At 33.2% G+C, this 13,200-nt stretch overlaps 2 protein-coding genes across 8 annotated transcripts in view; one reads left to right on the top strand and one right to left on the bottom strand.

Annotated features, from left to right (window-relative positions):
• Positions 1 to 13,200, top strand: part of LOC127701233 (importin-4-like) — a 997,117-nt gene that overhangs the window by 560,776 nt on the left and 423,141 nt on the right. For all 6 annotated transcript variants that reach the window (XM_052205057.1, XM_052205056.1, XM_052205054.1 and 3 more), the window contains exon 26: positions 746 to 878. In XM_052205057.1, the coding sequence (XP_052061017.1) occupies positions 746 to 878 (133 nt within the window). The remainder of the gene's footprint in view (positions 1 to 745; positions 879 to 13,200) is intronic.
• LOC127701240 (zinc finger CCCH domain-containing protein 13-like) overlaps positions 1 to 13,200 on the bottom strand; it is a 406,889-nt gene that overhangs the window by 139,524 nt on the left and 254,165 nt on the right. The window lies entirely within an intron of this gene.

The following is a 13,200-nucleotide window of genomic DNA, read 5'->3' as shown; positions in this document are numbered from 1 at the left end:
TATTTGACACTTACAAAAGTGATGAATATACATATATTCTAGAACAGTAATTAATTTTTTTTTAAAAGAATAATTTGTGATGTGATTAGTGATATCTATAAAACTTTAATTTTCATTTATGAACTTTACATCTACTTTTTGAAATAAAAACTAGAAGTTTTTAGTCATAAATTATGAATGAAACCAGATTCATCTACATACATGTAGCTTGTTCTGTTTATGAAATGGTAGGAAATCACTATATTCTCAACTAGTTTTCCTTGATAAATTGGTTAATATGACTGATAAAATTATCACTCTTTTAATTTAGCATGAATTTACTTCGCATTTCACCATTAAATGTCTTATTTTGTAAAAACACTTGCACACATGCTTATTATATTAAGAAAGTTCATAATTAACTCATGACAATTAATTTTTTCTACCTAATTGAATGAAAGTTTTGATTCTTTTATCGGAATTGGTCTCCAAGGTTTATTAAAACGGTCATTTGGAGGGGCCTTTCAATTATCAAACAATACTGAGAAACAGTTACATAATGTAAAGACATGCAAATAAAAGTGGGTGCAAGGTGGGGATTAAAAAGTTGATCTCAATGAATTGACCAAAATCATTTCTGGACAAAAAAAATTTCATGACCTAAACTTAATACCTTTTCGTTCATTTGGCTTTTCAGATTATGTTTTTTCTGACAAATATGACCGTTTCCAGACCATTGGTTGCATTATTCCTTAACAAAGATCAGACATTATACACAAGTTTTAAAAACTTTGTTTGCAATATTGAATAAAGAAGGCAACCCAAGAGTGATAGATAATATATGTGCAGCGACATGTAGAATGATAACAACACATAAGTCGGCTTTACCACTTGAACAGGTATGTATGTTAGACTATTTCTTAAATTTTAAGATGTATGGAAAGTGTATCCTATTTACTTATTTTACCTTTAAAATTGTAGATATGCAGTAGATTTTCCTTTGTATACAGCATTCATTGTGTCAACACGAACGGATCTTTTCTGTCATGGTCCATGTCACACTTAGTTAATCCTCAACTTCCTTAAAACAGCTAAACAGAATTCAACCAAATTGTCATTGATTCATATTCAGGACATGAAAATTTGGACCTACTATAGCCTACTATTTTAATTTTTAATCTGATTGTATTTATGGTTTCCATTACCAAAAAAAATCAGCTAATATCAGCCTGTAAATTCAGAACTTATTGAAAACGCCTAAACAGAATTCCATCAAGTAGACCCAAATGTTGATAAACTCCTGTTCTACCTCCATGACAAATATAATGTTTTCCCTGCAGATAAAGCCCTAAACATCATCGTTTTGTGTGTAAATCACATTACATAAACTGCTTGATGAAGGAATTAGTTATTGACAATTCACTTGGAAACTCTACATATACTCCACGACACTTATCAAGGAGGAAATCCTGAAAAATCATAGGTCTGTTTTATGTTCCTTTGGAATTTCAACCAAAGATGAAGAACTTGGTCTTCATTCACTGTATTGGATTCCTAAATTGTGTAAGTGTCCTTACAAACAACATTTTATTGCTGGGTTTTCCAAGCAGGAAACCTATCAGCAATCAAAACCGGGATTCAAAGTTATTGTGAAATCACCTACTCGAAGTGTGGAGTAAATCAGATGTGGATACTAAAATAAACCAAAGATCTGATAAATAACACAAAATCTAAGTCTCTTTCTACTTGCAATAGTATTAAAAATTTTGACTGTTTACCCTTTTCACAAGTATTCCCCAACGTAGATTCAAGTTTCTTGTTTTATGGATTGATAAATCGTACTTTGTAAAAAATCTCTGATAAAACGAAAATTCCCTGAAACTGACATTGTCAAGATGCTTGATTTCTTGATTGACAACATAGTTGTTACGTTTCGAGGACATGTTTTTCAACAAACTATTGGCATTCCCATGGGAACTAGTAGATCCTCTTCTTGCCGACTTGTTCCTTTATTCATATGAGGCTGACTTCATACAGAAAAAATTAAAAGAATCAAGCATTTACTTTTAACTTCATTTTCCGCTATGTAGATGATGTCCTCTCATTAAACAATTCAAAGTTCGGTGACTATGTTGAACGCAACTATCCCATCGAACTTAAATACAACAGAATAGTTACGTCTGCCTCATATCTTGACTGACATCTAGAAATTGACCATGATGGTCGGTTGAGAACAAATCTTTACGACAAAAGAGATGATTGTAGCTTCCAAATTGTTAACTTTTCATTTCTATGAAGAAACAATCCATCAGCGCCTGCTTATGGAGTCTATATCTTCCAGTTTATACAATATTCCAGAACTTGCATTTCCTATTATGATTTTCTTGATAGAGTTGCTGCTTACAATGAAGCTATTAAACCAAAAGATGACAACGGATATGTTCCAATTGTCGTAATCACAATCCCGTCCTCTTTTCCCAGAATTAGAATTATCACAAGATTTGTACTTACATGAGCACCACGACGGGTGCCACATGTTGAGCAGGATCTGCGTTCCCTTCCGGAGCACCTGAGATTCCCACGGTTTTTGGTGGGGGTCGTGTTGCTCAGTCTTTAATATTTTCTTTGTTGTGTTTTGTATAATGTTTGTCTATTGATCGTTTTTCTTTTCTTGCTGTGGCAGTTTGTTTTCGACTTTAATATGAATTTGAATATCCCTTTGGTATATTTCACATTTCTTTTATTGTGGTTGGCAATTATCTTGACAACCGTAACAGGTAGAGAGAAATTTTAAACAGCACATACAATATCTACAAATTATTAATGGACTCAAACGTTATGGTCCTAAAATGGGGTTTTTTTGTCTCCCCTACGACGAAAATCGCAGTATGCAAGATATAGTATTACAATCTGTCGGCGGCGACGGCGTAAACTACTTGTTTAAAGCTTTATATTTCAGAAGGTAGAAGACCTGGAAGCTTGTGTGCAGATACCTTATGTTAAGAAGTTTCCGTCTGCCATATGTCCATTGTCCTTGACCTCATTTTCATGGTTCAGTGACTGCTTGGAAAAAAAATCCAGTTTTTTTGTTAAGTGAAATACTCACTCATTATGAGTAATAGGATGGTATCTGGGTTCCTAGCATCGTCTTGGTATATGGTTTCCTTGCATCGTCTACATGTCCGTCAGGTAGGATTCACCTGACCTAGTCCTTATTCCATGGATCAGTGATCAAGGTTAAAGTTACGTGGTCAAGTCCGTATCTCAGATACTATAAGCAATAGGTCAACTATATTTGGTGTATGGAATGATTGTAAGGTGTACATGTCCGACTGACAGGTTTCATCTGACCTTGACCTCAATTTCATGATTCATTGAACAATGTTTAGTGTGTGTGGTTTGGTCTTTTTCTCAGATACTATAAGCAATAAGGCTACTATATTTGGTGTATGGAATGACTGTCAGGTGTACATGTCATTCTGGAAGGTTTCATCTGACCTCGACCTCATTTTCATGGTCCATTGGACAATGTTTAGTTTTGTGGTTTGGTCTATTTCTCAGATATTATAAGCAATAGGTCAATTATATTTAGTGTATTGAAACAGTTGCAAGGTATACATGTCTGTAATACCATGTCTGGCAGGGTTCATATGACCTTGACCTCATTTTCATGGTTCATTGGTCAATGATAAGATTTCGTAATTTTGTCAGTTTATCAGATACTATTAGCAATAGGGCAACTATATTGGATGAATGGAATGATTGTAAGGTGAACATGTCTGTCTTGCAGGGTTCATATGACCTTGTCCTCATTTTCATTGTTCATTGTGTTAAGATTTTGTGGTTTGGTTTGTTTCTCGGGTACTATTAGCAATAGGACCACTATATTGGGTGTATAGAATGATTGAAAGGTGTACATGTCTGTCTGGCATGGTTCATCTGACCGTGACCTCATTTTCATAGAACATTGTTATTGTTAGATTTATGTGATACTTGTAGTAAAACCTTCATATTACAGACTTTCAACATAAATTCAATGATGAGTAAAACAGGCGAGACAATTCAGCGTGTGTACTCTTGCTGTTTTAACTTTGAAAACTAAAAGTTTTGTTGAGTCTGCATCATTTTGTTGCAAAAGCAAGACACAACGATCCTACATTTCCAGGGTGGTCAACATGTAAGGTCAGTCTGTTTTTTAAACATCAATGACTTTGTCAACCTTCATAAATTAAATAAAACTGTGACAGATCTTTTTTTGATAAAAGTATCAAGAGTCAAATTTTGAAAAAAAATGTTTCGCACTTTCATATTTTTCTGATAAATGGACTATTTTTTTTTACGTTAAACATAAAATGCCATATAAGATTAAAGTGTTTCAGACATCAATAACTTTTTGTCAAACTGTCATGGAATTTTACAAAACTTGGACCGAGCTTTTTAAACTGTCATGGAATTTTTAAAAGTTGGACAGAGGTTTTTATGATCAAAATACAGTACGGAAAACATTTTGAAAATATTTTTTACTGATAAAAGGACAACTCTACCGATCAAACTTTTATACCTCCATATTTTGATAACATAGAGCCACCTAGAAAAACAGTAGAAGTTTGATTTTTAATCATACGTCAGTTACATCAGACGTCAGTATAGAAAATAATGCTCCTTCAACATGAGACTGTGAAACATCGAAGTTTAGATATGGTCCTTATGGTCATGTAGGGGATCTCAACAGCATTCAAGAACGAGAGGTTAAACACTTTTTGAAAAATGGACGAATATTGTTGATATATGCATATCAGATTTTGAAAATAATTTAGAAATGAATAAAAGAGTACGTTATACACCCATTTCTGGGAATAAAAACAAACCAAGTACTCGCAAAGAGTTTTGTGTTAATACCAGCCGACAAAGCAGCCAACAATGTGGTGGTGGTATGACTTAAACTCTACACGGAAGCCTTAAGAATGAAATTATACATTCAACTACGTTCAAGGCTGTGTGCTCTACAGAGAGTCAAATAGTAAATAATCATGTAACTACCACAGCTCAGCTTAAGGCCCCCTCTTAACATTTGAAGGTCCCCACTATGTATTATTATCAAACCAAGATAGAGGTTTTTGTCTCTCCTTGACGGAGTCAAAAAACTAGACATCGGTATGCTGTTTCATGCGGCGGCTGTGGCGGTGTCAACAATGTATTAGTTTATGATTAGGTCAGTTTATGGTGAACCTCTAGTTGTAGGTCAATTATATTTGGTTTGAGTTGTATTAGCATTGGGACATCTTATTTCCATGGAGATTATTTGGCTCCATCCCCTCAGTCATGGTCTATTAACTTTGAAACTTTTGCGTAGTCTACGTGTATTAGTTTGTGATTAGGTCAGTTTATGGGGAACTACTAGTGGTAGGTCAATGATATTTGGTATGCAGTTGTATAAGCATTGGTACATCTCATTTCCATGGAAATTATTTGGCCCCACCCCATCAGTCATGGTCTATTAACTTTGAAACTTTTGCTTAGTTTACATGTATTAATTTGTGATTAGGTCAGTTTAAGGGGAACTATTAGTGGTAGATCAATGATATTTTGTATGCAAATGTATTAACATTTGTACATTTCATTTCCATGGAGATTATTTGGCCCCACCCCTTCAGTTTTAAACTATTGACTTTGAATGTGTTGCCTAGTTTACATGTTAAAGTTTGTGATTAGATCAGTTTAAATTGAACCACTAATGTAAAGTCAATGATATTTGGTATGCAAATGCCAATTGGCATTTACAAGTCTCATTTCCATGGAGATTATATTGCCCCACCCCCTCATCATGGTTCATTGACTTTGAAACTTTTACATATAGTTAACAAGTTAATGTTTGTTTAAAGGGTAACGACTTATGATAAGTCAAAGGTAGTTGGTATGCAGTTGTACATGTATTAGCATTGGCACATCTCATTTCCATGGAGATTGTTTGGCCATGTATCTTCAGTCATGGTTCATTGACTTTGAATATTTTGCATAGCTTGCATGTTAAAGTATTGTAATTTTAATTTAACATTTGCATTATCAAAATTACAAAAAGGTGAGACATATCTCTGTGTTAACAGTTTATTATGATCAAAATACAGTACGGAAAACATTTCGTATTTTACTGATAAAAAGACGACTCTACCGATCAAAACGTTACCTAAACTACACCAAAAAACCCGTAAAATATCGTTTCATCTTATCCTATAGTAAGTGTTCTACTACTAATCTTTCAGTGCTTTTTACGAGTTCCTTAACTACTATCAAAGAACTTATCATTAACTTTTGTAGTCAAACATATGAAAAAAGTGGAAGTAACTATTTTTGGAGTGTCAAAAATTCTTTGGATGTTTTAGATAAATTACTTGCTTTTGGTGGTCCCATGATTCGGTTGACAGTTTTGACTTTTCCACTCTTTATACTATACTTCCACACAATCTTATCATACATAAATTTTCCTATTTAATTAAATGGACGTTTCATAAATCTGATAGCAAATGTATTTGCTGCAACTCATATAAAGTATTTTTCTCTAATGAGAAATGTAAATATGCTAGATATACTTACTAGAGGTGTGATGACATGATTAAAGTTGTAAATTTTCTCCTCGTCAAAATTTATGTACGTTTCGGCAATAAAGTATATCGACAGGTTGTAGGTATTCCTATGGGCACCAATTGTGCCCCTTTAATCGCAGACTTGTTCCTGTACTGTTATTAATCACAGTTTATGGCTAAACCCGTCTAAATTGATTTCATTGATAAATTCAACAACACTTACCGTTATCATGATTATATTTTTTCGTTAAAAAATCAAGAATTCTCTAAATATACTGCCGAAATTTAGCCACTGGAACTTACTTTAAATAAATCAAATATTAACAGCAATAACTGTCTTTTTCTTGATTTAGATATTTCAGTTTTACGCCAGAAACTCTACGCAAAAATTTACGACAAAAGGGACGATTTTTCTTTCTCTATTTTTAATTTTTCATTTTTGGACGGTAATGTTCCTTTGGCACCGTCTTACGATAAAATTGAAAATGGAAATGGGGAATGTGTCAAAGAGACAACAATCCGACCAAAGAGCAGAAAACAGCCCAAGGCCACCAATGGGTCTTCAACACAGCGAAAAAAATACCGCACCCCGAGACGGGCTTCAGCTGGTCCCTAAACAAAAATGTGTACTAGTTCAGTGAAAATGGACGTCACACTAAACTCCGAAACATATAAATGAACTAAAATTAAAAAAAAACATACAAGACTAACAAAGGCCAGAGGCTCCTGACTTGGGACAGGCGCAAAAATGCGGCGGGGTTAAACATGTTTTATGAGATCTCAACCCTCCCCCTATACCTCTAGCTAATGTAGAATAAACAAACACACAGCAATACGCACAGTAAAACTCAGTTTAAAAGAAGTCTGAGTCCGATGTCAGAATAGGTAACAGAAGAAACTAAGCAAAATGACAATGATACATAAATTAACAAAGGACTACTAGCAGTTACTGACATGCCAGCTCCAGGTGTAATAATTTTTCAGTTATACAGAGATTTCTTTCATTAAAATCAAATACGTTGTTACGTACACGAGCGAATCGAACAAGTTGAGATATATAAACACCATAAGATGGTGACAAGGGAACGTCACCATCTAAAAATGGATAATTAACAATAGGAAATGAAAAATCATCTCTTTTATTGTAAATTTTGGTATAAAGCTTCCCGTTAAAGATATAGATATCAAGATCCAGGAAAGGGCAGTGTTCATTGTTAGTAATAGCTTTATTTTAAGTCAGTTCAGCAGGATACATCTCTTTAGTGTACATACTGAAGTCGTCATTATTGAGAGCCAATATATCATCCAAATATCTGAAAGTGTTATTAAATTTTTGTATCAGATGTTGTTTCGATGGGTCTTTGCTGATTTTAGTCATAAATTGTAACTCATAACAATACAGAAACAGGTCCGCAGTAAGTGGTGCAAAGTTAGTCCCCATTGGAATTTCGATAACTTGACGATATACGGAATCTCCATAGCGAACAAAAATGTTATCTAGTAAAAATTCAAGTTCAGTTATCGTATCAAGGCAGGTCCAATTGACATAGTTCATTTGTTTGCTGTTACTAAAAAATGACCTAAAAGAGTTTGAACATATATATTCGCATTCTGACTTTTTAAATGCCCATTTAATAAGGTGTGTGAATTCTTTCTAAATGAGATTATGGGGCAAAGTTGTAAATAGGATAGAAAAATCAAAACTTTGAACAGATTCGAAATCACCAATATAAGCATGCAATTTGTCAAGTACTTCCAACGAATTTTTGACACTCCAAAAGCAATTAATTCCATTATTTTCAAAGGCCTTATTTGAACAATTTATTACCAGGTTTTTTATTGTACCAAATGTACTAGTAAGTAGAATAGACAGTTTAGTAGTGGAACAGTGGCTTGAAGACGAAATAAATCTATATTTGTAAGGTGTTTTGTGCAGCTTCGGAAGCCAGTACATAGTTGGAACTTTCATTGTATTTGGTTCTGCTTGTAAAGAGGTACCTAAAAGTTTATGTTTGTTACAGATGTCATTTTCCGAAAATGGAGTCAGTTGGAATGTTGGTGAATTAGTGATTTCCTTTTGCAGTACCTCAATGTAAAATTTACGTCAAACAATAATGATATTATTGGCAGCCTTATCAGCCGGGACAAAAACAAATTCCTTGGCGAGTTCTTTTAGCTTATGTTTGATACGAGAAATATGGCTATTATGGTTGTTGTTAGGAGTAAAATGTTCTTTAAAATGTTTAATACGAATATCAACTATGTTCATTATTGAATTAAAAAAAGAATCTAAGGATTTTTTGTCAGCTTTTTCTCGTTTTATCCATTTCGTGCAGTAAGTACGGAGTGAGTCGTGGATGTTGTTATGACACTCATTCCAACTAATAATTGACGGGGGGCGATATTTAGGTCCTTTACTGAGGAATGATTTCAACTCTCGGTCATGGACGATGTTAAGGACTTCTGTTATATCATTGGAACTGGGGCCATCAATGTATTCGGAATTACTGCAATTTCATGACGTAGGTGTATTGTCACTGATATTAACATCTTTACACACTTCACTATAATTACACACATATTTCCGGGTAGATTTTTTGTAAAAATAACATATAAGAGGGAGCTCAGTATTATCAAAATAGCCAGGAATTTGTTCTTTAACAGAATGATCATTAAAAATACCGGCAATATTTACAAAATCAAAACCTTTATTGACATATTTGATTTTAATGAAATGTTTTTTATGATCTTCAGGGCGATCAATTTTGGGAAACAGTTTAGAATAGCAATATGCAATTATAATTTGGACGATTTCATACTTAGGACTGCAATATGGAATTGTGTTGCAATCCTCTAAAATTTGATGTAATTTATTAACAGGTAAAGAACAGAGCTTGGTTAACAGATAATGTCTGCCGTTGTTTTTTGAAATAGTAATTAGATCCGAAATATTTGTATTGTTAGTACGAAATTTTCTCTGATTGCGATTTACTCTACGCCCATGAGAACGTTTTTTACGAACAGTTTTAGAAACTACATCCAAAATGTTAACAGAATCGGTTCTTATATATTACCAATTCCCATGATTTGATCATTAAGACCGAGAGGATAGACTGTCTGTAATTTTTTAATCCAATTTAATTCAATTATTTTCATTTTTATTAGATTCCCCAAGCTGCTTATTTACTACTTCTAAAAGTTGAACTGGTAAATATTTAATAGGATGATTGTGCTTCTCAAGGTGTTGAGAAATGATATTTTTAAATTTATGGGGTCTTCTAAAACGATAAAGGTGTTCTTTCGTGCGTTTAGATAAATAGTGTCCGGTTTCATCTACGTACTGAATACCGCATCCCGGTTTGTTTCATGTGAGTAAATAGATAATACTGTTAGTTTTTCAATTTAAATCAGTTTCAAAATTTAAGGGAAATGTGCGACCATTAAACGTGGACCTTACCGTATTGTTGGTGGAAAGACGGGGACATGTAAGTCATTTTTTGGCATGACACTTATCGATAGAAGGGTAACCACGATTTTTGTTCTTAAAAATGTTAGCGATTGTAGTATTTTTAGATAAGCAATTTTGAAGATTGAGACGTGTAGATACCCTTTGAACGAGTTTGGTATTTAGTATTTTTCCATTTCTGAGTTTCATTTTGTTATCCGTATTTCCAATTGAAAGGAGCAAAGACGGCGTACAGAATATGAACCAGCACACAGGAATTGAATAAAGTAAAAAGATAAAACTATACCACAACTCGTTCGCTATGTCTGTGTCTGTAGTGTCGTTTTGGATTTCAATGAGCGTAATCTATGTATTACTGGTAAATTATTAAGTCAGGGATTTCGTTACCACAAATTACTTTAGAATAGCACATCCTAATTTTTACGGGAATGTTGTTTACCGAGCCAGGAAATTTAGATACGATCCGGATAAACTTATAAATCCTTTAAACAAACTTACCATTTCAACACTGTAATAGGTCTTTGAATATTGTTTTTATTGGTATAAATCTTGATTTTGTTTTCAGTAAATTAAAACCATACTAAATATTATTGTTATACAAATATGCACATTCACGGTACTACAATATGTCGATACCTATATTGTGGCATTGCACAAGGTCGTGTTTTTCTCTGACTGTTAATGACGTCTTTACGCTAAATCCATTGGATGTTGGATGTGTACTGATCGATAATTAAGTCTTAGATACATGATTTTTTTATTAGTTGTTATAGGCTTTGAACTATCTGTCGGAAGCTGCGAGTAATCTCAGATCTTTACTTAGTGTCTTTTTTGTTATTGAGTGTATAGATACAATGCCGTTCTGTGTTTTAGTGAGATGTTTATCTGCTTTGTATCGATCTGATGAGTTATTAGCCCATTTCAACTGATTTTTATACTAGTAGTTTGTTCTTATGTTGTACTGTTACACCACTGTCCCAGGTTAGGTGGAGGGTTTGGCGCCAGAAAACTAGTGTAGCCCGCCACATTATGTATGTACCTGTCCCAAGTCAGGATCTTCAATGGTTGTCGTTGGTTCATGTTTGTCATATTTTTTTTTCGTAAATTGTTTTGTTATACATTAGGCCGTTAGTTTCTCAATTGAATTGTTTCATATTTTTCATGTCGGGCCTTTTATAGCCGACTATACGGTATGGGTTTTTCTCATTGTTGAAAACCTTACAGTTGTCTATAATTGCTTCATTTGAACTTTGGTGGATAGTTGTCTCATTGGCATTCATACCACATCTCCTCATTTTTGTCGAAAAAGCGAGACAAAGCGATCCTACATTCTGTCGTCGGCGTCGTCGTCGTCGTCGTCGTTGTTGTCGTCGTCGGCGAATATTCACTCTGTGGTTAAAGTTTTTGAAATTTTAATAACTTTCTTAAACTATCCTGGATTTCTACCAAATTTGGACAGAAGCTTGTTTATGATCATAAGATAATATTCAAAAGTAAATTTTGTACAAAAAAAAATCCATTTGCTCCATATTTTACTTATAAATGGACTTTATTTTTTCTGCCAGGAAACATTACATTCACTCTGAGGTTAAAGTTTTTGAAATTAAATTTAATAACTTTCTTAAACTATGCTGGATTTCTACCAAACTTGGACAGAAGCTTGTTTATGATGATAAGATAATATTTTTAAGTAAATTTGTAAAAAAAAATATTCCATTTTTTCCGTATTTTACTTATAAATGGACTTAGTTTTTCTGCCAGGAAACATTACATTCACTCTGTGGTTAAAGTTTTTGAAATTTTAATAACTTTCTTAAACTATCCTGGATTTCTACCCAACTTGGAAAGAAGCTTGTTTATGATCATAAGATAGTATCCAGAAGGAAATTTTGTTAAAATTTTGTTCCATTTTTTCCGTATTTTACTTATAAATTGACTTAGTTTTTCTTCCAGTTAACATTACATACAGTCTGCAGTTTAAATTTTTGAAAACATTTATACTTATTTGTTTAGGGGCCAGCTGAAGGACGCCTCCGGGTGCGGGAGTTTCTCGCTGCATTGAAGACCCATTGGTGGCCTTCGGCTGTTGTCTGCTTTATGATCGGGTTGTTGTCTCTTTGACACATTCCCCATTTCCATTCTCAATTTTATTAGATTCATAAACTATCCTGGATTTTTACCAAACTTGGACAGAAGCTACTTACAATCAAAAGATAGTATAGAGAGGAATATTTTTATTAATTTTTTTCCTCATTTTTGTTGAGCCTGCGATTAACAGCAAAAGTAGGCGAGACACTGGGTTCTGCGGAACCCTTACGAATTTTTATATTAGTTTATTGCAGTTAACATTTAGATGCAGTCTGGTGTTAAATACATCAATACATTTGTTAAACCTGTAAAGAATTTAATTTATTTAAATAAGCTTTTTTATGAGTTAAAGATATATCAGAATCAAAATTTTGAAAAATATATTTTTCATTTTTGCGTATTTTAGGGATAAATGAACTTAGTTTTTTTTTGTTTTTTTTTTGCAGTAAACATTTACATCATACAGTCTGTTATTATACATTTTAGATATTACAAGCTTTGTTTAACCTTCATGGATTGTTTTGATACTTGGAAATAACTCCTTCAAGATCAAGAAAAAGATTCTAAAGAAAGAAATTAGAAAATTCTGGGTTTTTTTATCTTTCCATAGATTACCGTTACGAATTTTCCGTAATTGTTATGAATTTTGAACCAAAATAATGGTGTCAGGATTAACAGTTTACTTGTTACGGATTTTCGTTCATTACCCGTCCAGAACTGTTAAGATATAATTTTGATCATTGTAACGCTTCATTTTTTATATAATTTTGTAACAATAAGCGCTTGAGTGGTTCAGATTATGTAAATATTTCGGGTTTCTCTGGACGGTATCTGGATGATTCGTTCCAACTCCGATTCGTACCAACCAATTCGTCCCAAGTTGCTTGGTCAATTCGTTCCAACTTTTAATAGAACAGTTTTTAACCATATGAACTATCAAAATAACCTTTTTACGTTTATTTTTAGTGATGTACCTATATAATTTATATATAATGTATATAAATATTTATTCAAAATTTATTTCTATAGTTTATTCTGGAAATGATATATTGACAGTATACAATATTTCATGACAATTTAATATAA

The sequence above is a fragment of the Mytilus californianus genome, unplaced genomic scaffold (genome assembly GCF_021869535.1).
Source record: "Mytilus californianus isolate M0D057914Y unplaced genomic scaffold, xbMytCali1.0.p SCAF_5, whole genome shotgun sequence".
Lineage (NCBI taxonomy): Eukaryota > Metazoa > Mollusca > Bivalvia > Mytilida > Mytilidae > Mytilus > Mytilus californianus.
The sequence above is the reverse complement of the archived record's forward strand: the minus strand, read 5'-3'. Positions and strand labels throughout refer to the sequence as shown.